General features: G+C 40.1%; 1 protein-coding gene across 1 annotated transcript in view; it reads left to right on the forward strand.

Annotated features, from left to right (window-relative positions):
- KAT6A (lysine acetyltransferase 6A) overlaps positions 1-26,944 on the forward strand; it is a 65,865-nt gene that overhangs the window by 13,552 nt on the left and 25,369 nt on the right. Inside the window, exons 3-11 of the mRNA XM_088152146.1 lie at positions 13,083-13,191; positions 14,883-14,998; positions 16,310-16,391; positions 17,192-17,327; positions 18,964-19,280; positions 19,766-19,884; positions 24,227-24,342; positions 25,056-25,197; positions 25,795-25,956. Of these exons, the coding sequence (XP_088008272.1) occupies positions 13,083-13,191; positions 14,883-14,998; positions 16,310-16,391; positions 17,192-17,327; positions 18,964-19,280; positions 19,766-19,884; positions 24,227-24,342; positions 25,056-25,197; positions 25,795-25,956 (1,299 nt within the window). The remainder of the gene's footprint in view (positions 1-13,082; positions 13,192-14,882; positions 14,999-16,309; positions 16,392-17,191; positions 17,328-18,963; positions 19,281-19,765; positions 19,885-24,226; positions 24,343-25,055; positions 25,198-25,794; positions 25,957-26,944) is intronic.

A 26,944-nucleotide genomic window follows, 5' to 3' on the forward strand; every position in this document is an offset into this window, starting at 1 on the left:
TGGCTTAACCATGGTAATTATGTGCCAAAAACAAGCCCGTTCCATGATATATATATATATTAGAAAATTAGGCCTATCTTACTGATTATTACTTTTCCATATTGTGTTCTGAGTGTTGTTTTGCAGTATAAAGGGGAATTGGCAAAAAAGAGGTAGGGTTGTAGTCGGTGTATGCAATATTGCGGGATTGGGAATGTAGTTACTTTAGCAGTTTGTGTTGTCCTCATGCTCTACAAATTCTGTACTTCTTATTTAAAAAGAAAAGGAAGGATTTATATTCCTTCTCTGTGCAGTAACAGCCAAATTACAAAATGGGTGTTTCAAAATGAGTGTAGTACTTTCCATCTGCAGTTTTCTGGCTTGTGTCTGCTGCATTGATAAGTAGTAGACCCTTCTAAATTTCTTTGCATGCCACAGTAAGGCTGGAAGAAGATTGTGGCAAGTTGTAGGAGTATCTTTTTAAAAATGGGCTGTAGTAGGCCTCTGCTTTTTTGCTCTTACATTGAGAATATGGATGGAAAAAAAGACACTTAAGGGCAGGTATAACACAGTGACCTTATCATGGCATTTGCTTTCCTTTGCTGGGAGAGGATGTGATGTTTGGAGTCCTATTCCTGATGTTTATGATTACCTTCTATTTGTTGATTCAGTATTTGGATGCAACTCTGTTGCTACGTGTGTGTGAAACAGCTCCAAGATCATGGATGTTGCACAATTGTCGGTCAAGGTATTGGAGTGCAGAGATGTTATGACACAGAGTAAAGGGGAGTTTAGAAGAAACAAGGGCGTAAGAAGTAAAGGCACCCCCAGTGAGGCTAGAGAAGATGCATGCAGCCATGTATTTACACAAGAATCAGTTGCAAGCTTTGAGGGAGTTAGGGCTTACTGTACGTGTATTGATGTGATAGTTATGCAGCTCTGCAACTCTACTGAGGATGTAGCCTGTATGGTCAGTAGCAAGAGATGATGTGAGCTTCAGGGCAGCATCATCTAGGGCAGTGTTTCTCCTTTGGCCCCTTGAAGATGGGTGGACTTCAACTCCCAGAATTCCCCAGCCAGCAGGCTGGTTGGGGAATTCTGGGAGTTGAAGTCCACCCATCTTAGTGGCCAAGGTTGAGAAACACTGATCTAGGGGGCTGCACAAGGAATCCCTAATATAGACAGTTCTTTATACTGTCAGATTTCCTGTTTCACACCTGAGAGTAGCTCCAGGAAAATAACGTGGTTTATAAAAGGACAGAATCACATGATGACTTGATGTTCAGTGTAAACTAGGCTACTGTAAAATGTATGTTTAAAGTACTAAGCTATCCTCTCTGTCTTTCTCTCCCCTCCTCCCCCTGCCTCCCTCCCTTCTACTTTATGGCAGTGTCATTACTTTGGATATTTTCTATCTGTTTGTTCAGACTGAAGTCCCAAGTTTAAAAACTAATTGTTCTTTCCTCATCATTGCCAGAGGGAAGCTCAGAACCCAGTTACTGTCAGCCCTAAAGTTGTTTTTGAGATGGTTGTTCTTTATGTGATAGAACATGTTCACTGAACCAGTAATAAATGCTTTTTATAGAAATAAGAAATGTTTTTCTCTTCTTGTTTGGCCCAGGAAAAGCCAGTTCATGTTAATAACATGCATCTTTGTTACAGCTGGAGTTAATTTTAAAAATTAACTTGAAAATCTTGGGGAATGTTTCAGTCTTTAGGGGACACATCTTAAGAACTGCAGCTGTTTTAGAAATAGCCAGGCTTTGGAAATCAATTGTGGGAATTAAAAGCAATAAATACCCATCCATTGGCACATAGTAGTGAAGTGACTGGTGCTAGTTTGGAGCCAGTGGCAACAACCCTTTTGTCAATGAGGGTTGATGATATTTATATAGATATCAATAGGATAATTGATAGTTTCTTAAATTCATGTTTTGCATGCTAGTATCTGAGTAAGCTATTGGTTAAATGGTGAAATGTTCATTGCATCCTATCTGTGGATCAGGCTGCTGTGCCCTCAATCATGGATAGGCAGCAAATGTCTAAACTGGCATCCCATTGCCCCAAATTTCAAGGATTCCTCTGCTTTCATTCTTACACGCGCAGCCCCTTTCTTCTGAACTGCAGTGCACTCCTATTGTGAACAGCAGTGTAAAGGGTTGCCAACTTCTTCCCTCATGTAGCGTCAGGGGAGATGAGAGTTAAAGGAGTTTTTCTCTTGGCTCATAATGGGCACTTGGTTCAGAGTGTGTCCTTTTTAAAAAAAAAAACCAGTAATTTAGCCTACCAGAGTTTTAAAATACTGAATGTTGCAGAACAATTAGGTAAACAAAAAAAGCAGCCTTTAAGTTTTTTTAATATAATTTTTATTGAGAGTTTTTACATAGATAAAAGACAAATACAGAAATACATAAAGAAAAAGAAAAGTGCAGAAAACAGTACAGTTAAAGAAAGAGAAAAAAGATAATTAAAGAAGCAACTTCCAACCTTTAGAACAGTTACAAACTCATTATCCCTCCTCCCTCTTTAACATTACAATAGTCCCTTCAGCCCCTTATTCAATCCATTTTCAATCATCAAATCCAAAAATCACCATTTTACTTTTTTTCCATTTTCACCAAAAAGTCTATAAAAGGCTTCCAGTCTTTTATAAAAGTACTTACTGTTTTGTCCCTGACCAAACAGGTCAGTTTTGCCATTTCTGCTAGTTCCGCAGAAATGCATCTTCACAATCCATTCCTCCATTGTGGGTGTTTTAGTATTTCTCCATCGTTGTACATATAATAATCTTGCTGCAGTTACCATATATAAAATCAATCTTCCATTAGTCTTTTCTAATTGACTACCCATAAGTCCCAGTAAAAAAAAAATCTGGTTTCATCTCAATATTAATCTTCAAAATTCTTTGTATCATCATAGGTATTTGTATCCAGATTTTTTTTTCTTTTTCATAAGTCCACCATGCATGGTAAAATGTCCCTTCATGTTTTTCACATTTCCAACATTGACTAGAAGTACCTTTATACATCTTAGATAATTTCGCTGGTGTCATATACCAACTGTACATCATTTTATAAAAATTCTCAAATTATAACACAATGTGAATTTCAGTCCTTTTAGCCACATTCCTTCCCATTGATCCATCTGTATATTACAACCAAATTTTTTAGCCCATTTTATCAGGCAACTTTTAAAGTTTATGTTCCTCTTCTGTTTCAAATCTCCAAAAAAGTTTATACATTTTTACAATCACATGTTCATCATTTTCAAATTCCATCTTGTGTTGTTCAATCTATATCAATCTTTTTTAATCTATATTAAATCTTTCTCTTAATTGTGCACATGAAAACCATTGAAAACTAAATCCCTCTGTGGTTAAGTGTTGTCTTGACTTCATCTTAAGTTGTCCATCTTCCTGTATTAATAAATCTTGATATGTTAACCATTTCTCTTTGCCTGCTGTTCCTTTTCTATAAAATGCTTCCTGTGCTGAGACCAGTAAAGGTATATTTGGGCACAACCTGGGTTTGTATTTGTTCCATATCCTTAATAAAAGCAGCCTTTAAGTTTTTAATTCTAACGTCAGACTTAAGGTTATATCTGTTATTTTAGGTGTGAAAAGAAGTTAATTTATAAACGGTTGTCTTGATCTTATAAAATAATTACAGGCCATTTTAAGGGAAAATCTAGGGTGCTGTACTCCAGCTTTTTGGTTCCATTCATCTGCCATATTCTGAAGAGTCTGTCAGACTCTTTTTGGAGATTAATAGTTGACTTTTTCCTTCCCACGAATTGATATTTCTGAAAATAAGAACTTTTGGTCTTTCTGAGAAAATTCTGTAGAAGGTGAAAGGCTGGATTTATTTCACTGAAATTATTGTATCTTTCATTAATGTTTGGGATACCTACAAGGAAGGTTTGCTCAGGGAAAAAGGACAAGCAACTGCTGCTTAGAATTTGCTGTTTTTTCCTTCATGTATTCGTTTTTGTATTTGTTCTGAGTGGGTATTGCAAAATCCCTGATGATGGTCTTGTGGTAAAATAAATCCAAAAGAGTATTTTTGTCTTACCCTTGTGCAAGAAAATTCCAAGCCCTCTATCCATTTGCTCAATCAGTGAATGATATATGGACTGCTGAAGGTGCAGCTCGTTTCATGAATGTGAAGTGTGTGAATGCTCTCAAACCTAGAGTGCTGGGCTCTAAGTCTGATGATTTTTCTAATCTGGGAAAAGGAGAAGGAAACTATGTCCAGCAAAGGGAGGTCAAAGTAGTAATTCTAGATTAGAGTGATTTGGGCCTTGGAAGGCAAAGCTTGTGTGCTCAGCAGCAGTCTAGCAATTAATTCCAATTGGCTGACATAATCAGTAGGCAACAGGATTTCAGTGAAAGGTGATTTAAATATATTTGATTTTTTAAAATGGATAAACTCCTTCATGTTGTACTTTACAGGAACCCAGAAACACAAGAATCCAGCTTTCCAGCTTTTGCATAGTTATATTTAGGTGGCAGTGTCCCATAAAATCCAGTTACGAAGCATACAGGTAGTCCTCACTTAGCAACTGCAGTACTGCAGTTGGGACTGGCAACTCTGTCGCTAAGCGCCATGTTCGCTAAGTGGAAAATCACATGACCATGATGGGGTTACAACCTCACTTCCCCTTTGGTCATTAAGCGAAGCACCACAGTCATTAAGTGAAACGTGACCGCAACTTAGATTTTACTTCTGCCTTCTCTATTAGCTCTGCTTGTTGCAAGCCAGTTGTGAAGCATGCAAATGGCAATCATATGACCATGGGACACTGCAACAGTCCCAAAGCTTTTTTTAAAAATACTGTTGTAGCTTCAGACGGTTGCTAAATATGGCAGTTGGTAAGCAAGGACTACCTGTACTGCATTTGGTTAACGTGAGTGAATATGTAAGGATTTATCTGGGAGAAGGAAGTTGACAGCAAATGTACCAGTCACTTGGAATTCATATTTCTACTGGCTTCAGTAGTGGACATGGCAGCCTTTGGACATATTTTAGACTTTTTAAAATTATACCAACCACAAGACCACCAATACAAGATGTGGGGAAAAAAATAGAAAACTGTAATTCTGAAATTATTTTAGGGAAATCTTATTTCTAGTATTTTATCCTGCTTTACAAATGGAAGTAAGTCTACCAAGTGACTCAGGAAAATAGTAAAACAAACAAAAATGTACAGAGTCTTCTGTCAGGCCAAAAAGACAAAGCATATAAGAGAAGGAAAGTACAGACAGTCCTCTACTTACAAACTTTTGAGTTACGAACTTTTGCCAATACAAACAAACCTCCAACAACTCCAACAATGAAGATTCTGGAGGGTAGGTCCTGGAAGTTTAAGGTGCACATGTGTACGTATGTGATGCACCATAAACTTCCAGGTGTACATATGTGGTGCACTGTGATTGAACTTACGAACAAAATGAACTTAAGAACAGCCTCTTGGAACGTAACCTGTTTGTAAATGGAGGACTATCTGTAGATTGAAAAGGCAGGTGAAGTTAGTCTGAAAATGCAAAAAAGAGTGAATATGCATTTTGATTGGGTTGGATTCTGGTTGATAGATACAATGTAGCTAGTAGTTGAACCCAGAGTATCTTTTTCTCTTATTTTTGCTTTTCCAATACATGTACAGGTAGTCCTCGGTTAATGACCACTTGTTCAACTGTTCAAAGTTGCGATGGTGCTGAATGAGTAGTACTTACGACTTGTCCTCACGGTCACATGATCACAATTTGGGCGCTTGGCAACGGCTTGCACTCATGACAGTTGCAGTGTCCCGTGGTCATGTGATCACCATTTGCACCCTTCCCTGCCGGCTTACCACAAGCAAAGTCTATAGAGAAACTGGCAGAAAAAGTTATAAGTCACTCCCACCACTTTTTCTCCTGAGGAGCTCTGCTACAGAATACGAGATCCCAGGGATCTTATATCCATAGTGCACGCCTGCCTGCAGCACCCCCTGTGTGTGCACCTGCTTGTTTGGTGCCATAGCACCCCCTCCCCTGCCCAGCCACACTTGTGTGGTGCTGCAGAACCCCCTTTCCCTGCTGCACTCATGCGCCATGACAGCACCTCCCCCCATCTGACTGCGCTCCATAGCAAGCCAGCCAGGATTTGAAACTTCGTGCTGGCTTCCCCATTGACTTTTCTTGTTGGAAGCTGGCAGGAAATCACAAGTCGTGGTCACGTGAGATCCTCGCTTAATGACTGGTGATCCTCGCTCAACCACAGCAGTGGGAACTGCTGAGCTTGCCCTCGCTAAGCGATGTCATATGACATCACGCTTTATGATTACATTGCTTAGCGTCGGAAATTCCAATCCCAACTACCATTGTTAAGCGAGGACTATCTGTCATTGTATGTAGTGTATATTCTCTTTATATTGGAATTGTAATGCTACTCATTGGATAGGGGGGAGGAAACAAGATGGCGATGAGGCTGCAGCTTTAACAACAAGCTCCTGCAAAAAGGTTCTCTACTCTTAAATCCACATATCCTTTAAGTTTTTAAGATTTATTTGTAATATATACTCATTGGATATGCTCATCACCAGCACTTACATTCTTTTCAGGACGTTGGTATTCAGAAAGGACTATTGATTTAACGATGTTTAATACCAATGGTAAAAGGCTGTACTTTCTTAAGCTTAGAATAGGGATGGTTTATTGTGGACTGAAGGTCACATGAAAGGTTCTTGTGATTCACTGAGAAATTGTTTTTGCAATGGAAAATGTTTTTTGTTGGAAGTTAAAATTGATCACATTCACATTGGTCACATTGAAAACTTGAATGTATCCAGTGGGCAGGTAAGCTCTTCCCTGTCTTAAATGATAGTGAGGAGCAGAAATGTTGATGATGTTCCTGAAATATCTGAAGACCTGTTGTGCGGAAAATTTGAGTACCTTGTTTTCTGTTGTTTCAGGGGAGAAGGGAGAGATTAGAAATAACACAGATTGTCCTCGACCTACAACCATTCCTTCAGTGACCATTCAAACTTATGACGGCACTGAACAAATGGTGGTTACAACCGGTCCTCTGAGTTCTGGCTGTCCCAGCACACCCGCAGTCATGTGATCGCAATCTAGGCACTTGGGAACTGGTTCGCACTTACGACCGGTTGCAGCGCCTCATGATCACATGACCATCATTTGCAACCTTCCCTGCTGGCTTCCCCAGAAAGTCAGTGGAGAAACTGGCAGGGAGGGTCACAAGTCGCTGGGGTAAGTCTCCCTCATCTGTGCACCTTCTTTCAGCCCCTCTGGACTTGCTCTGGCCACTCACGCACCCCTCCCACACCCTTGTACCCTTGTCTGCCGTACCTCTCACGCACCCCTGGCACCCTCATGCACCCGACCTGCACCATGCCTCTCACACACTCACCCAACCTCCGCACCTCTTGTGCACACCCTTGCGTAGCCTTATGAACCCTCTCCAAGCCTCACCGAGCCTCTCGCGCACCCTCCCCAACCCACACTGCATTTCTTGCACACTCCCTCGCACCCTTGTGCACCCTCCCTGACCTGTGCCACACCTCTTGTGCATCCCTCGCTCCCTCCCCCATCCAGCAGCAATCACTTACCTGCCTGCTGGCCTACGACTTGCAACTTCCTGCTGGCTTCCCCACTGACTTTGGTTGTGGGAAGCTGGCAGGAAGTTGTCTTGCCTAACGACTATGAGATTTATTTAATGATGGCAAGTGGGACTGCAGGGATTGCCGTCGCTAAGTGATGTGGTTGCACTTTATGACCGCATCTCTTAGCGATAGAAATTCCAGTCCCAATTGCCATTGTAAGTCAAGGACTACCTCTAATAATAATAGTAAATAAATAATAATAATAAATTGAGGGAAATAGATTTTGGAGGATCTTCTTAATGGTAAAAACTATTCGACGGTGAAGTAGATGTTCTCAGGGGATCATGGATTAATAGATTAATCCATGGATCCTTAGTGGGGACTTTTTTGGTATTCAACATTGCTAATTTCATGGAATATTTTCCCTTAGAGGGTTTCAGGAGAAGACTAGTTCATTTTTTGTCCAAGATGTTTTCCTGTAGCGGATCAGTGCTCGAAATAAACTCTTTCATTCTGACTTCAATTTCTTTGTTTATGACTGAAGGCAGCCAAGAGGTATTACATAACTCCTGCTTTATTGTATATTTTATTTATTTATCTGGCTATCATTCTGGTTGCTGTAAGAATGAAAAGTAGTTTAAAAATATTTTTATCCTAATTGTTTTCACCCTGAAATAGCAGTTGAAGTGATAAGGAACCCCATCAGGAACCTCATGTGGTTATATTTTCAAGGTGGAGGAACTTAGAAGTGCCATGAGAATAGCGCGTTTGAGAATGATGAGGAATTCACAGATTCTTTCAGTGACCTGTTTTCAGAAGCATTCTGTAAAGATTGAAGAGCAATTAGGCTAAGCATAACCTTACTGGACCTAGTGCTCTGTAGATGTGTTGAACTACAACTTTTGTCATCCACACCATGCTAGTTTGAACGATAAAGGTTGTAGTCAGACACATCTGGAGGTTCAGTAAAGTTATGCTTAGGCTGACTGCTAAGCGTAACTTTACTGCCCTCCAGATACAATTGTAATTTAACTTTATCCGGAGGGCAGTTGATGTAAGACTAGCACAGTGGATCAAGCAGTATCTTGTTTGATTCAAGAAAGAAGCAAAGAAGAAATGATTGACTTGGGAGGTTGCAGTTATTTATGAACTTATTGAGTCAAATATGGTTCTCTATAATGTATTTTAAAAGTACCTGGATTCCCAGAAGAGTTCTTCATAGCTACTTCTGAGGCTGTGGACCTGGTGTCAGAATTGAGTAGCATTTTATGTACCCTGCAGCAGGAGATAAAAAAGGGACTGATCTTAAAATCTCTGCATGTGAAAAGGATTCTGTAGTTTCCAGGGGTACAGTTGGCCAAGGAGAGAGTTCAGGCATTGTCAGAGTGTTCTGAGATTTATGATACTTTTAATCTTGAGACTTTAAAAGGGGATGTTCATTTGAAAAATTCGCCAGCTGCACACAAGCTGGTATAAAGACCCTTTATGACTTGGAAAGCAGGATCAATTTGAAGAAGCTAGCTGGCGATGTTTTCGCTGCCAGTCTTTCTAACCTGTCTCCACCACAATAATCTGCACTAATAGTAATGCAACGGCAGGAGAATTAGGAATGTTTTTTGATGATCTAAGTAAATCTTTGAAGAATGATGCATCCAAGGTTAAATTTCTACAGAGTAAAAGTGATATATAGGAGGGAGAAATGTTATATCTGCCCTCACAGAGTGACTTTCCAGTCCATACTTGTTTTCTGAGTACATAAAAGTAATCCTCCTCAAGGTACTTACAATGTGTAAACATTAGTGCCTGTCTTTCTTTTTTTTAACTGGGTGCCCAGACTGCCATTGCTCCCTCTTCCACTTCTGTTGTTTGCCTAAAGCAGTTAAGAAAACGGAAGGATGGAAACAGAACAAATGCAGTAAATTGCATAATGTGGAAAGGACCTCTTTCTGCAGGCAGGATTTGATATTCCAATCTGCATCTGGACTTATAATTCCCAAAATAGATGAAATGAGCCCTTACGCCTGGAGAAGAGAATTGTTGGCTCCTACCTCCATGCATACATTTTGCTTCCTTTCCATAAATTGTTCTCTTTTCTGCGTTTCTCTATGGGAACAGTTTAGTCTTTGCTTCTGTCAAGCCAGTGGGCTTCCCAGACAGCTTTTGTGTTATGTGCTGAGAAGCTGGCAATCCTTAAAACAGTCTCACTCTTTCTCTGTCTCAGACTCTTCCCTTTCCTTGTTCCCCCCTCCCATTTTCCCTTCAGCTCTGGTGACATTACATTCGATAGATGTGCTTGCAAGGAAAACAGCAGAGAGAGTTGAGTGCCTGCCAAACTCCCTTTCTGCCGTCCCTTGTCTTTTTTCCCAGGTCTTCAGTTGTGTACATTTATTTCTTTCCTCGGTGTCTCTAGATTTCTTTGCCGCATGCATATATCACCAGGGATATCTTATACCCCTTCCTATAATAGTTGATTCAAAAGATTACTCTCCCCAGGCTTCCTTGCCTACTCTCTGTAATTACATGTATCCTAACTGCATCCTAGTAACATTCAATACACTTTCCTTCTGAATGTACTGGCGTTGATTGGACTTGTAAAACTGTTAGTTTATTATTCAGTGACTCCCTTAGGGATGACAGCTAGAGGAAAGCTTTATGCTGTGAAAAATGTTTTCCTTACCCTCTGTTGTGAGTCTTTCTCAATTTCTCCTTCAGAGTTGCTTATTTGTTGGCTAGCTAACCAAAACAGATGGGAAAAGAGTCAGGTGAGGTGAAAGGAAAAGGTGAGATGGGAGGCAGAAGTTTTGATTTGACCTTTCCCAAGAATGTTTTGAGGGTGCAAAAGATAGGACGTTTACTTATTGCTATCATCAGTTGGTGGAACAGATCTGTTAGTGGTTATAGTCCTTCCTTCCTTGGCTATATTATGACCCACCCACTTGCACCTTACAAACATTTCATTCTGATCTTCCTGTAGATTTAGTTTGGTGAACTGCCTCGTATTCTACTTATACAGCAGATTTACCACCTACAAGGAGGGGAGATTTACAGTTTGATAAATGTTGGATTGGTATCACTATTTATTATCTTTATTAGAAATTCATCTATATCAGTAAGTTTTGGATGGGTTGTGTTGAAACATCGCATCACTGAGAATGAGGAAAAGGGGGACACCCAGATTCAGCACACAAATAACTTTAATATTGGTCCTCTGTATTATACAAGGATCGGTTTGGGGTTTTTTTTGTGGGTTCAAGATCTCCAGCAGAAATTAGACATAGTACATTCCATCTCTACTTTGTAGGTAGTGTTTTTTAGGAGTCATCCTCTTCTTTAAATGGCTTTGTGATTAACCCAGTGACACTGAGGTAGGATATATGGCTGATAGTATCAGAAACTGATTGATATGGCTGATGTAAAGTGCTAAACCATTTGATTTATAGCTAAGCAGAGTGAGCTACCTTGTGTCCTGCAGGCCACGTCTGTCCCATTATTAGGTACAAAGTGGCCTATGATTTGCCAAATCCTCCTCCTTGTCTTTAGCTACCTTTACCTGTGAGCCTCTTGAGTTAGGGGGAGAATATACTTCCTTTGCCAAGTTCTTGGTCAAGATAGTGCAGGTGCCATGGGAGAAAATGGTCTCAGGCTTTGGCTTATGTTTAAGCACTGTGCACAGGTAGTCCTCAGCTTACATCCATTGGTTCAGCGACCATTCAGTTATGGTGGTGCTGAAAAAATGGACGTGTGACCAGTCTTCAAATTTCCAGCCATGGCAGCACCCCTGCGGTCATGTAAACACAATCCGTGTGCTCGTGTGCCCAGTTTGCAATTAGGACATTGCAGGGAGCTGTGGTCTCATGACCACCATTTATGACCTTCCCTGCCAGTTTCCCACAAGCAAACTCAATGGGGAAGCTGGCAGGGAAGGTTGCAAGTTGCTGCTGTAAGTGACTCCTGCTTTTTCTCCCGCCCGCAGCATCCTGCCCATGCACAGACTGCGCTGGCCCTCTCAGGCCTCCCCCAGCACCCCCCATCCTCCCAGGCAGCACCTCCACACTCCTTACCTGGGACTCCCTCCACTTCCAGCTTAAAGACCCGCATGTCTTGGGTTTATGATAGCAATCATCCCAATTGCTGTTGTAACCAAGGACTACCTGTATTAAGTCACAAAAGACGAATGCCAGACGTTTACATAACATTAAAGCTTTTGCTTTGTTTTACCGATACTTTCTACCATTGAGTATGCCTTTTGCATTTACCCAGTAAAAAAGCTTTTGTGCCCTGTGACATCAATACCAGATTTCTTGCACAGGCACATCTAGTTCAGGTCCCATCAGTATTTATGTCAGTTAGGTTTATCATCCCCATACCTATAATTTGGCACTTGCATTTAATATCTTTTCCATTTGTTTCCCATTCATCCAGTCTACAGGAAGGCCATCTGCTCTTCTGTCTGCTTGTGGTTTCACCACTCTGAATAATTTAGTTATTAGAAATCTTTGCTATCTCTGTGTCCACCCTACCTCCAGATACCTTATACATGTGGAATAGTTTAGTACTGCTGGAATTACAGTTTACATTCTTCTACAGTGGAAGAGATCTATAAGAAAAGTGGGCCCTAGTGGCTGTGTGGAAAGCTAGCTTGGAAAAGCTGGAGCTACTTGTATGTCCTGGCTTTTTCAGTCTTTAAGTAGTTTTATAGGAGCATCTCAAAATATTAAGTAGTTGGACTATCAAATTTTAGGAAAGTAACCTTTGCACCTGACTTTTCACGTGTTTCTTTTTTGTAATAACCATTATCTCATGTATTCAACCTGCAGCTTTGAAGAAGAAAAAAAAGGATATAAATGTACAGAACTTACATTTATTTTGACCCACAGATCAAGTAAAAGCTCTTGGTCACAACAGCTGATGCTGGATGGCATATACTGAATGTGGATAGAGGGTGTGGCCACTAATCACATTTGTATCTCACTTTTCCTCCAAGAGTTTGCAGTGCAGCACATGGAACTGTACTTTGTTTTAATGACAACCTAGTGCAGAAAGTTGGGTTGAGAGCATAACTCTCTCAAGGCCCCACCTAGAGATTGGCTCTCTTCCACTCCCAGTTGGCATTTGTTGGTACTGTAATGATTCTAGCCAGAAATCTTGATTTATTATGTCTTCTCAAACTACTGACTTGAATCCTGCCTGGATTATGAGGGCCAAAAGGAGCCTTTTGCATTGAGCCAGCTTTCCCTTTGGACTGAGGTGCTACCAACACCTTTTTCCATATGTTTGCTCCTGCCATTGCTTTTTGGACCTAGCTTCCTTTAACTTGGGGTTCATTGTTAGGTACTTAAAATTTCAAAGTAAGAACCAGTCCTAGAACCCAAGTTCTTCCATCCCCGATTACTTTAGTGTGGAAGTTAGGCTTCTTTGCTGTAGTACCTTTATGCAGTATTTTGCAAACATGCTAATTAACGAAAGCCTGTGCTCTCTTTCTCCCCCCACCCCCCTTGCAGCCAGTTGCTGAACCAATCCCCATCTGCAGTTTCTGCCTTGGTACAAAAGAACAAAACCGAGAAAAGAAACCCGAGGAGCTCATCTCTTGTGCTGATTGCGGTAATAGTGGTAGGTGACTCTCTGTATTTGAGGCAATGAGATTTATTTGCACTGGTGACGTTCTGTCCGTTCATCTGGTTGGAACCACCCTATGTTTGGCCTTTGTACTTCCTTAGGCCTGAATGCAAGTAAGTGTTTCTAAAGGCAACGGGAATAATTATACCTTCCCCGCACTGTCGTAATGCTCTCATCTGCACTGATCGCTAGATGATTCTATATCTGTTGCAGAGAAGGACCAGACATCAGCACTTGTTTTAGCTGTATTATTTCCCAGCTATTCAGGGATTTCCATTTGAGTTTCAGTAGATATCATGCATGAATATACTAATGTATACTGTTTTAAGCCAGGTGTTGGTCCATTGTCCTTGTTGATCAGAATCCAGAAGTTATAGTTGTGCATCAGTTGATACAAGATAACTATTTTTGTTCTACAGGTAGTCCTCGACCTCTGACCCTTCGTTCAGCGACTGTTCAAAGTTACAGTGGCACTGAATGAATGGTGGTTACGACTAGTCCTCAGAGTTCCAGCCGTCCTAGCACACCCACGGTCATGTGTTTGTGATCTGTGTGCTTGGCAACCAGCTCGCACTTATGACTGGTTGCACGTCTCATGATCGTACAATTGCTATTTGCCACCTTCCCTGCTGACTTCCCTAGAAAGTCTGTGGGGATGCCAGCAGGGAAGGTTGCAAGTTGCTGGGGTAAGTCTTCCCCACCTGTGCACCCTCTCTTAGCCCCTCTGGGCTTGCACCACACTGGCCATTAGCGCACCCACATACACCCTCCCCGACCCATGCCATGCCTCTTGTGCACTCCCTTGCATGCTCACACATCTCCCTGACCCACACTGTCTCTCTCGCATACTCTCTTGCTCCCTCCCCCACCCCGCAGCAGCCAGTTACCTGCCTGCTGGCCGGCCTGGGACTTACAACTTCCTGCTGGCTTTCCCACTAACTTTGGCTTAGGGATTGCCATCGCTAAGCGATGTGGTCACACTTTACAACCACATGACATAGCGATGAAAATTCTGGTTCCAGTTGCTGTCGTAAGTTGAGGAGTACCTGTAATTATAAAAAAAGATACCAATTTACCTGCACCAACAGGTAAACAGAAAGGAGCATTGGATGGTCTTCAAACTTACAGCAAAAACAAGAAATATGGCTTCCTCAAAATAGGTGACAAGTTATTCCATTATGAGCAGTATTTTTAGTGCCAGAAAATGTTTCTCTGTCCAAAAGTACTGTGTACTGGAGGCAGGTGAAAAAAATAGATAAATTTAACAAATGTTACACGATTGGTACTTTAAATTTTTGCCAGATTAGGATTAGAAATTTTTAAAACATATGTTTAATTACAGTATATACCTCGTAAAAACTATTCTTTATACGCCAATATGAGTCTAATGTGAGTCACAGACATGTTTAAAGCTTTTGGGTTCAACCATTCACAAAAATCTTTCAGAGCTAAACTAGACTCATTAAACTAAAATTAAAGTTCTTGGGCAAAAAACCATTTCCTTTCAAAAACACTTCCTGTGAATTAATGCAAAGTGCTAAGCATGGGTTGAACTGTTCTGACAAACCAGGAGTCCTCTCAGGAAGTCAGGAGTGAACTGCGTTAGAGCCCGTAACTTGTGCTTTTACTAAGGGTTGCTGTTCTTCCTTGGCATCATGGAAACTGCTCTTGTATCCCTTGTACAGGTCATCCATCCTGCTTGAAGTTCTCCCCAGAATTAACGGTTCGGGTGAAGGCTTTACGATGGCAGTGCATTGAGTGCAAGACATGCAGTTCCTGTCGAGATCAGGGCAAGAATGCTGTGAGTACCTGGGCTGAATGTTCATCTGCAGTGTCAGTGTTCTGGAAGTTATATCAGACTATCTTGGTCTGGAGAAAACTTTGAGTAAGCTCTTTTACGGAATTCACCTGATGTGTACTCACACTTCTCTTTGTGATTTGACTTGGCAACCATCATGCATATCTCTGTAACATCCAAGTGAGAGCTCTCTCAGATGCTCTGGGGCTACTTGGAAGCTTCGACTGGCCCAGAGTGTGGTGAGAGTCTGGCTGGAGCTTTCTGCAGGAAACAGTTGTATTAAATGTGTTGCTCCCAGCGTGCTTCTGGATGTAATCCAGAGCTCTGGAGTTACTTTCTGAAGCTCTGGAGGGCTTTGTATCTTATGAACTGCTATATCCCCTGCGGGCCTGACCATCTTCTAAAATCATCAAATGCAAGTGCTGTTTTGTGTCACTCTGTGGTGAACAGTAGATGGGTTGGTTGGCACGAGAGTATTTTTGTGGCCCTTGTACTTAGTTTTTCCCAAGTGATCCTTTAATCTTTCCTTTCTAGAAGACATATAGTGGAGAAGGCTGGTGGATTCTACTCAGGGATTTATCTTCAGTTCTTTAAACATTTTCTTATTTAAGATGCTTTTTTAAAACAGAAAAGCAGTACACAAATATGTGAAAATAAAAGTTGACACTTTATAAATAGAGTTAACAAAATATTTCTCATACTTGTTAGTTTAATACGTTACTTGGCACAAAGGTGACAAATGTATTTAAAAGTTAATTTAATATGTAGTATTTCCAAAATAGTGAATACAGTGTAATCAGTAACAATAATAAATCAGTAAACCCATCAAACTGCAACATGAATAAGAAGGATTTCTAATTTTAACTGGTACAGACAGAAGTCAAATCTGAATGAAAACACTTGCAAGGCCTTCTTAATCAGACCCAGTTCTATATCTGGTGGCTCTCTTACTGAAGGTGGTTTTTCGTAGGTTTTCATAAAGAAGGTGGTCTTTGTGGCTGTTCTGCTGATTTTACAATATGAACAAGGCATATGAAATAAGATGTTATTTATGAGAGCGTGGGGGAGTAATTATGAAGAAGGCATCCCCTTAATTCATTAATTGGTTAGTTAGATGTATATCCTGCCTTTCTTCCAGGAGTGCAAGATACCGTGCTCCCACCACCAGTTTTATCCCCTCAACAGCCCCATGAGTAGATCACAGTGGCTCCCTTAGTATTCTGAGCCCTGGCCAAAAGTGTTGGTGACATCCAGACTATAACTCTTTGAGTTTGCACATACAAGACATTAACCAGAAACATCTGTGCTTTACAGGATAATATGCTATTTTGTGACTCATGTGATCGGGGCTTTCATATGGAGTGTTGTGATCCTCCTTTGACCAGGATGCCAAAAGGTAAGGAGGGGCTGAACAATGATGCAGGAGGAAAAGGTAAAGCTTTCCAGATTACATGGAAATCTTTAGCACACAAGATAGAATTGATAGGTAGAACAATTTATACATTTGCACTCCAACACAATAAAAGATACTGCCTTTATAATAAAGTAGCTAAGAAAATGCTCTACTTGCAGCTGTCCTTAAAAACTACCCAGAAATTAAAATGGATCCAAAATGCAGCAGCCGGCATACTTTTTGGCTTCCATTGTTGGGAGTATATAACTCTGGTTTTGTGGACCCTGCATTGGTTGCCGATTGGTTCCCAGGTATGATTTAAGGTGCTGGTTTTAACCTATAAAGCCCTTTATGGCTTGGTGCCTGGATAGCTGCAGGACCACCTACTCCAGTGAATAATGACCTGAATGATAGGGAGAATCTGTTACTGATCCTACATTTTCGGAAGATCTGGGGTACTAAAGCGAGGAGGCCCTCACAACAGCCTCCCAGTTGAGATCAGACTAGTCCCCTCATTGAAAGCTTTTAACAACAGTTGTTCCAGAGAATTTTCTCCTGATCTTAGCATGCCATTCTTCATTTTCTAACCTTATACTTGGTAGTTTTCTGTTTGGGTGGTGGTGTTTTACTGTTTTTATAGTTGTTATCCTGTGGATGTTTTACTCAGTTTTTATATTCTGCGTAAGCCGTCAGGAGTCTCTGGATTGCACCAAGGTAGAAATATGGAAACCAAACAACCAAGACTATATTGCTCTGGCCTTAGCTATATACCTGGTATTATGATGAGGTTCTGTATCTTGCAGGCATGTGGATATGTCAGATATGTCGGCCACACAAAAAAGGAAGAAAACTACTCCATAAAAAGGCAGCACAGATTAAGCGGCGTTACGCCAACCCAATAGGACGTCCCAAAAACAGATTAAAGAACCAAAATGCAACGTAAGTACTCTGAAGCTTGGAGTGTGATAGAGATGATGCAACTTTGTTGTTGGAGGTGTCCTCCTCTTTGCAAATTTAAGACACAAATGTCTTGGTAACTACTTTGGAAGAGGTTAGTATTATCTAAATTTTAAATAGGTTTTGCTTTTAAACACAATTTCCTATTTGCTTTTGATTCACTTAATTCTTTAATATTCAAAGTTGACATTGCTTTGGTTTCAGCATTTCTTCCATTTCTGGCTTTAGAGCTTGCCTAATGAATGTACTACCTTGGGAAGATTTAGGTGGGAAACACTGTCTACAGAATGACATCATTCAATATTGGTATTTCTTAATTCTCTCTTCTAAAAGAATACTGCTGCAAAAGGTAGATTTTGCAGAACTAGAGAAAAGCTACCCTTATGTTAAAGTCCTTCAGGGAGTTGGATTTCAATTTTATTTAGAGTCATTAGTGAGCGTTGATTTTTAGGAAGAAGATTTGAACATATACTCAGCTATAACAGCTTTTGAGTTAGGGATGTACATTAAGTGACAAATATGTTTTATTTTGAACTTTGAACAAAACAGTCCCACTTGAAACATTCCATCAGAATATTTCATTAGAATAGTGAAGTTGCATATGTTCTGCTAGAACAAATCTTGAAACAAGCTCTTAGAACATTCACATTTTGTTGTAAGCTTGGAATACTCGACATGGCCTGTCTTGAGGTTGGAACAGCTCTTTTCAAAGCTCTTAGAAAGAAAACAAGTTTTGCTCTGTGTTTGGAACACTCAGAATGTTTTCTGCACCCCTATTTTTTGAGGATATGTGTATCTTCTGTATTGCAACCCCTTCTAGCTCTCTTAAACAAGACCGAGAAGAGTTCTAGTAAGGTGTTGATCTCATTAAAGGAAACCATTAGCTTTCATGCAGCCATATTATCTCTCAAAGGCTCAAAACTTGCTGCAATGATGAAATCTGAGCAATACTTGGTTCAGTGTTGCATTTGAATGATTAGATGCTTGTCAGTTAATGCAATGCAAAAAGACTGGGAAGCTATGTAAAGGATAAACATTCATTCACGGATGTGCGAAACTCACTGTTCCAAAATGCATGCAGAATATTGCAAACCTATTCCTGTTCTGGATGAGTTACTTCTAGAAAGCTATCAAACCATCTCTGAACAGCTGGACTGGGACATTCTGGGAAATACTGGGATATTCTGTCCCTAAGTGGTTAGTTTTGCACACAACCAAAATCAATGTTTCTTAATTCAGAAGCCTTCTTTATGGATCCTAAGATGCTTGGTCATAAAAACACATTTTTAGTATCTTACAAAAAATGAAGTGTGCAACATTTGCTGCTGTTCAACATGTGGCTGTTGTATTTTATGTTTATTCAAAAGATCCATGAAAAATCAGCACCAGGGGCCATTTTGCACTTTAACATGGAGGTAATCTCTGTATTGAATATAGTTGGATTTGATTCAAGTAAATTTGCAGGGATTATAAAGTATAATTCTCAGCCCAAAGAGAAAATTTGAAAATATGTTCTGTGAGTCAACTACTGTTTGCATGCTTGGTTAATACCTTTGTGTCTTCTTTCTGACAGCTTTTGCTAGTAACCTTTCTTTTTCCTCTCCAATTATTTGTTCAGATCAAAAGCCCCCTTCAGCAAAGTTCAAACGGGACCTGGTCGGGGCCGTAAGCGTAAGACTCCCCTATCCAGTCAGTCAACTTGCTCATCAGAAGGGGGTTACTTGGAGCAAGTCGATGGTCTGGAATTCTGCGGGGATGCCAGCATCACCTTGAAATTCAACAAGAAAACCAAAGGGCTTATTGATGGCCTTACCAAATTCTTCACCCCGTCCCCTGATGGGCGTAAAGCTCGAGGAGAAGTAGTGGACTACTCTCAGCAATATAGGATCAGGAGAAAGGACAATAGGAAATCAAGCACTTCAGATTGGCCCACAGGTAGCTAACAGATATTAACTCTGTATTTTATGGAACACAGAGGTTTTCAGAGTGAACTGCTATAAAGAAACTGATAGCTTTATTTAAAAACTGGCCATTAGAAACAATCTGTTGTGTTATCATAGAAGAATGAGGGCAAATAATTATCTTGATTTATTGCTGCAATTTATTGTTTCAGTCAGTAATACTCTAAGAAGCATCTAAAGTTGGTTGGAATTACTGTCTTTTAAGTAGGGGCCATTGTCATAAATCAAGATAGGGTACAGGGCAGTTTTGATGAAGGGATTTGGTGGATGTAGAAGGAAGAAGAACACTCTCTTTTCAGTAACTAAGCAGAGTCTCCTTTCTGCCAAAATCAAGCAGGATCTGATTGGCATTGATAGTGGCAAGGAAAGGCATGGATGCCATTTGTAATGAGAAATTACTTTGCTTGCTGTTCAGATTGTTGATAATTCATAAAGGAATTCTAAATGTTCTGTTTTTAGACAATCAGGATGGCTGGGATGGAAAACAAGAAAATGAAGAGTGGCTTCTAGGAGGCCCAGATGTCATGGCAGAGAAAGATATGGAGTTGTTCAGAGACATTCAGGAACAAGCACTGCAGGTAAAGTTGAGTAAACTTCCATGCAATTTGTTACAACTGAAGAAGCTCACCAAGAAAGAAGTGCTTACTGCTGTCAAGGAAAGTGAAGCAAATCATTTACACAAGATTTTCTGAGAATCAATTAATTGTGATTTTGATGCAAGAAGGCAGAGTTCCAGGGAAAACTTAGAAGATACTATGGCATGGCTCAGAAACATGGGCCTGAGGATGCAACTGAATGGTGGTTTAGGGAGACTTAGCTTTTAACCTTCCATGCAAACAATAAATAATAGTTTTGCTTGTTGAAGAATTAATATGGAATTACTACTGTTGGGTTGAGCACACTTTGGTTGGGCACTTCCTTGCGCCGCCTTTTGTAGTGCACAGTGAGTTGTATGGGATCTCTCTTGAGATCTTTGAGTACAGTTTGCTTGTTGCTTCTCTTGATAAGGGACAGCAGTTCAGTAAAATGTTTGGCAATCTCTAGCATATTTCATGTTTTTGGAATACTTGCTTGACAGCCAGACGTTATCCTGTTTTAGTGAAGGCAGGATCGATCACATTGGAAAGCTATGAGAAGGGGGAAATTTTGGCTGCATTTGATGGAGAAGAGGTCTGTGACTTCATCTGGAACTAACACAAAGGAGGAAAAACGACTAAGCTTTTAAAGTATGCAGACTTGAATGAACTGGTTAAACTTGCAAACTTCTCCCATCTTTACTGGCCAAACAGCTGCAAGATGAAATACATATCTCTGTTAATGTGTGATGTCTAGTCCTTTGAAACAAATTGTTTAACATCTATAGCAAGGTAGAAGCATGGGGCTACTGAGAAAGCAAACACGTCTTGCAGCCTTTAAAAACATTAGGTCTGTTGCTTCACGCTAGAACGTTGCAAAGAGTCTAATTGGTTTGTTTTGGCAAGGACTGGGTTAAGTGCAGTTGAGTAGCTGACGCAGTCCGTCTCTAGGTAGAGCAGAGGGCCGCACCTGAGCAAAAGGGAATTCACTCAGCAAAAGTGCAAGAATGGCTTGCTGAATTGTTGGGGAAAGGCTGAGTTTGTCAGACAGGAATAATCTAGAGCAGTGTGTGTAGCCAATTTGGAAATTGGCCATTTTGATGGAATTTGGGCCATCTGGATGGGATTTGGGCTGTTGTGATGTGCAAACAGTTGTACTGGAACTGGGACTCCACCTTTATTTCGGATGTTCACTTGGAGGAGAGTTTTGTGGCTGTTGGGAAGGCACAAACTCATGAGCTGTTATCACAGGTATAGTGAGCAGTCTGCCTGCTTGAAGCATCTCTGTGTATGGCTAGAGTAATTCTGTTGGCCAAAAATAGAATATCTGCAGTTTCCTTAGTGGGATTATAGATTTATATTCTTTCTCATGGTTAAAAACAATTACGTATTCTCCATTCCTGTTAGGAATGAAATGGCAATTTATTTCAGTAGGGCGTATTCTACTGTTTGCTAGAACACTTGCACTTGAGCAACTAACTTAAAGCAGATTCTAGAATCAAACTGTTTTTTTAATTTACCTGTTCTGTGTCCCCCCACCCCAAAAAAGAGACTTTCTTAAACTGTGATGAAAACAAATTGTCTGGTTTGATTTGCTCTAACTTTATAAGAATAAAGCGGTCAATCCCTCAGGCTTATTTCTTTTCCTTTTCCTTTTTGTAAGAGGGCCCTGGGAATCAGTCGGTGAACTCTGGCAAAGAGATGACATTTGAAGAAACTGAATTTGCTATTGTGTGCAATATGATATAGTGACAGAAAGCTTTTGTTGTGCAGTGCTGTGAATAGGTCTAGCAGGTTGTATTCTAGTATATCAGGTAAGTGTGAAGGCAAGGCAAGGTTTTGCAGAGGCAGTGTTAACCTTATTGCTACTTTGAAATGTGAAGTAAAAGAGATGTAAGTAAGGCATGCCTATAAACTCTCATGGAGAAATGGCTCTGCTCTGAGGTTGGTAAGGGAATATACAGATTGCTTTGTTGGATAAGATCAAAGGTTATCTACTGTAGCATCCTTTTTAACACTTGTCAGCCAGAGGTCTCTAGCAAGTTTGTGAGCATGGCGTGATGGTGGTAGCTAGCCATTTCCTGTTTTATCCTCAGCGTATGACGATCAGACTTGCTGGTCCTAAATAGAAAAGCTACGTTTAGCTATTAAAAACCATCCTTACCTTTTAGGAGAGAAAATACAATCCATAGTTAAGTTACATAATGTGACATTAAGTTCTATTAAATTGTGAAACTGAATTAGAAATGCACTAGTATCTTAACCAGTTATTGGAGAAGCTCTTCCATATTATTCTATTAGAGGGTGTATGGATTATAATTGTCTTATCAAGGCCATTTATTTCAAAGACTCGTGCTAGGTTCTGAAGAAAACAATCTCAGTTTAATAAACCAGTGCTTCCTAGACTTAAGCTGAATGTTGTGGTCTCTTCACTCCTGCTTTATAATGGAGGATTTCTGGACTTATTAACCAGCATCCTGCCACATCCAACCCAGGAAATTTACTTTAATCTTGGACTACAAATTTGGATAGGAAATTAGGGAGTGAGGGAAGAGGGAACAAATTAGCACATTGTTCACTGTTGATCTACTAAACGTAGGTTTTATAAGATCTAGCAAAAGAAAGGGAGCAGTTTATAGGTATTTTTAAACATTATAGAACTATTTCTTACACCACCAAATTATCATTTGGATGGAGATCAGCTCCAGTGCAGTAATAATCTAAGCCCTAAAATATTTGCCTTTAATAGTCTTCTAAATGAGCCTTGCACACTCTAGCTTAAAGGATGATTGAATCCTGGGTTGAAGGGCAGTCTTAAACCTTTGGGGACATAGTAACTGTGGCTATGAAAATAATTCATGGAACTGAAATAAGAACAGTAGAGGGATTATATGAACACCGAAGGGTTGTTTTCCTGGTTAAAATGCTAAACAATGATTTGGCATGTCATTGTGGTTTGGTTCAGGGCATGAGGGTGGCGAAAATGTGTAGACCCAACCCTTATTCTTTTATTTGAATGTTTCAAAGTGCTCCTGTAATTCCTTAGAAAGAAAAGGGAACATAGAGAAAAAAAGTAAGAAACAAGAAATGGCTTTATGAGTTTCAGCTCTGCCTAAGCTGAACTAATTAGTCCCTACTGAGGAACCCTCTGCACAGGCTTCCTACCCTGAAAAAAAAGTGAGTGTGTGCAAAGGCTGGAGCTTCTGGCTTCAGGTGCAGTGTTTTTAGGGTGCAAGAACTGGACATCTGAAAACCTCTGTGGATTAAGAATACTTTTGGCATGAAGTGCTACACTTGGAGCTCAGATGTGAATACACAGTGCTAAGTAGGAAGACACCTTGGTATCTCAGAAGCAGCTGGAGTAATAAGAGGGAAAAAAACCCCTGTCACTAGGAAAAGCTGTAAAACATTTATAGTCTTTATTGTTTAAAGTTCTCAGTGCATGGTAGAAACTAAACAGGAAAGGATTAGAGGAGCCTGATTGGCATTTTCTCTTCACTTTTCTCCCTCTGCATGTAAGGGCAATTTGCAAGATACAACCATCTCTTGAGAACATCTCGATGGGAGAGAAGGGGTAGGTAGAGAGGAGAAAGAAGGGAATCCTCTGTTTTACAATAAGTAAAACTATAAGTAACCATTAAGGCCAAAATTATGTTGATTACTTGAAAGGCAGATAGATGACCCCAGAGTGCTTAAGATTTTATGGCCATGATTCTTCCTGCAGAAAAGCCTTTTTCTTTTCCAAATGAAGCGGCTTCCCTTCCTTGCAGGTGCTTGTGAGATTCTGGAGTTCTAATGTTGTTTTTACTGTCACAAATAGTGTGTGTAGAGATAGATATATTTAAAAAACTGTTTTCTTTTGTCCTTGTTTAAAAGTTGTATCTATATAAATTGATAATGCTGATTTTTTTCATATTTGTAATTGTGAATAAAGAAGTTATAACTTTTCCCTTAGAGACTTGAACCCATCTGATGGCTCTTAAATTGCATTCAGTACATTATGGCAGTTCCCTCTCAGGTTTATGCTGTTTATTATAGAAGCTCTTGCTATACACTTTTTCCTCTTCACTTTATTCCAGGGCATTTACTTCCTTAGACTGGTAAAGGGAATATCAGTTGCTTTATGATCATTGTTAGTCTGGGTCATTATAGTAGTAAACATCTCTAGAAATATTAAGTATGACCGGGATAAACTTTTTCCTAGCACACGTAATTTTTTACTTTCTCCATTTTTGAGCATTAGTGGAAATTGCTGTTCACATAAACCTTCTGCTTTTTTGCTATGCTCCCAGACCTGCGGAATGATATTGAGTGGGTTAAGATTATTTGTTTGTTTCTTTTACAGAAAGTAGGAGTGACGGGAGCACCTGACCCCCAAGTCCGTTGCCCGTCAGTCATTGAGTTTGGAAAATATGAAATCCACACCTGGTATTCTTCTCCATACCCGCAAGAATATTCCAGGTACAAAGCCCATTTTGTGATGTACCATGTATTGCTCAGTGGAACCTTTTGCAATTGCTGGAAATGAAGCAGCTGTTATTACAGATTTATCCTGATATGCTCATCTTTTAAGTTCTCACCCTCCCCTTTAGGGTGGCATGTCAGTTGGAGAAAGGTGTCAGCAGTGTAATAAGCTTAATAAATAAAGATGCAGATAACATGTTGGAGAGTAAAGTAAAGAATAGATGTTTGCTTATTTTACAATAATCTGTTTCCTAGATTTTTCAAAGATCTAGGGCTTTGAATACTTTTAGTAGGGGCTTTTATATGAGAGGGTAAAGAAGTATACATATTTGATTGTGGCGGTTGGTGTGCAGTTAAATTAGTAAGGTTTGGAGGTATCCAATATTGAGCCTCTGGTTATTTTCCTGTAGCCCTTTTGTGCTGCTAACTTTTGTACTTTGAAAATACATTTCCTACTTTATCTAGTTCTGCTTCCTACTGATCGTGGACAGCCTTGGGTATATTATGAAGTCATCCCGAGCAGTCTTTTGCTTAGGCCTTTGCATGTCTTCACCTGCTCTTGTGTCTTTTTGGTTCAGTACCGTCCAGCGGATATTCACTTAAGGGAATTTGTTGTAAGGGTGAGAACTGGAGGGATTATATCATTTTGCTCTTTTAAAGTGGCTTTTTTCTTTAACCCTGAGTGGGTATAACTACTTCATATTTTGCAGGTTGCCCAAGTTGTATATTTGTGAATTCTGTCTCAAATATATGAAAAGCAGAACTATTCTCCAGCAGCACATGAAGAAATGTGGATGGTTTCATCCCCCAGCCAATGAAATTTACAGAAAGAGTAATGTTTCAGTTTTCGAGGTAAATTTCAGCTGTTCTTAACTGTTGTTTGATTGCCTTAATAAAAGGTGAAACATGCAGTGTAGTCCACAATGAATTTTTCAGAGCAAGTTCTGATGCAAGGAGTAGGAACAGGCTCCAGAACACAGAAATACCGTTTGAATAGTCTCTGGGTGTGTTGTTTGTGGACTCCTGGGCAGTCAGCAATTTTTAGTGAGGAAACAGTGGGCGAGGAATTGGTTAATGCCCACATGCTGTTGCTTCTCTGCTGTAAACTTCTGCCTTCTAAATGGGCTTTTTAAATACCATTTCCAAAAAGAGTTCTGTTTCATGATTTAGGTGTAGCATGTTAGTGACTCTTTAAATAAGGTTATAAATTCTTGGCCATATAAATGAATCTAAGTGGTTGATAGTCTTAGGAACATGGGCTGCCTTTGGGGCCAAAGGTCAGAGTAGTGATGTTTTCCAATTGCTCTCTTTTTCTTAATGCTTGCAAAAATGGATGTTGCCCCTGTTGTTTGCTCTAATATTATTTGGCTTTGGTGGCCAGGGTGTGGTATAGTATTTCATGTGGTTTCCTGGTGAGGATACAGTGAATTAATCTACTTTTCTTTTAAGGTGGATGGCAATGTCAGTACTATTTACTGCCAGAACTTATGTCTATTGGCAAAACTCTTCCTGGACCATAAGACACTCTATTATGATGTGGAGCCATTTCTTTTTTATGTGCTGACGCAAAATGATGTGAAGGGTTGCCACCTCGTTGGCTACTTCTCCAAGGTGAGGATGCAGAGATGAAACCTGGGTTTTGATTTGCAGGGATCCTTGCAGGAAACCTGCATGCGTGTGTTCTTGCACGTCACCAAGAATTGAGCTGAGGCTTTAGTTTCGTTTTGCAGTGCTGGGCAGTGGCTCTTTTCTGATCGCTCAACAGAAGGAAATAAAGCTAGACCTGTGCTGCTTCTGTACCATAAAAACTGCTGTAAAATCTATGGGAAGGAAAGTGGAATTTGGAAATCCATGTAAATTAGGCAAGCTGTGTATATTAAAAGGCATTTCCTTATCTGCACATTTAAGCACGTATAACCATTTTTATATCCTTGTATTTTTGCTATTCATTAGGATAGTAAATGTAGTAAATTTGTAAATTTAAATTTAAAGAATTATTTTTAAAAATGTAGTAAATGATAATGTAGTGTCAAATCCCACACATTTTTCCCCTTGCACCACTTCTGGAACTGTGGCATGACAAGATCTGATGTGTGCAAGAAGATAATTAAATGTTCTTTCCCTATCTCTGCCTTTTTCTTCCTGTCAGTTTTCCATACTATAGTTCTTTGTTGTACTAAGCCGCCTGTCCTGAATCTGTATCTCTGGAAATTACCTTTGAAATTAGTCTGAAGTGCATTCTAGTGGCTATAATTGGGCTGGTGTTTTCAGTTTAACTGGGTGAACTCAAAAGCCAGTTCGAAGTGGTTCTGCAGTAATTCTTCCAAAACTCTGCTGGATTTTAACTACATAAGGGACTTCTGAAGCAGTGGGTGCAATTTTCAATACCCCTTTTAAAACTATGTCTAGACAAATCCAGGGAACTGAAGCAGTTAACATGGCTGGCTTTCTCTTCATCCTGTCGAACTGAGTGTATCCTCCAAGGAGCGTGAATTCCAGCTTAGCAGTTCTGAGGGGAGAAGGTTTTAAATTACTTCCTCATCCCTTGGGTAGTGAAGAGTACAGCTAGTTGGTGAAGTAAACATTCATTGTTAGCACC

This window comes from Python bivittatus, unplaced genomic scaffold, assembly GCF_059951505.1.
Source record: "Python bivittatus isolate LINGU-HERP-01145 unplaced genomic scaffold, Pbiv_v1 ctg000680_np1212, whole genome shotgun sequence".
In the NCBI taxonomy this organism is placed as follows: domain Eukaryota; kingdom Metazoa; phylum Chordata; class Lepidosauria; order Squamata; family Pythonidae; genus Python; species Python bivittatus.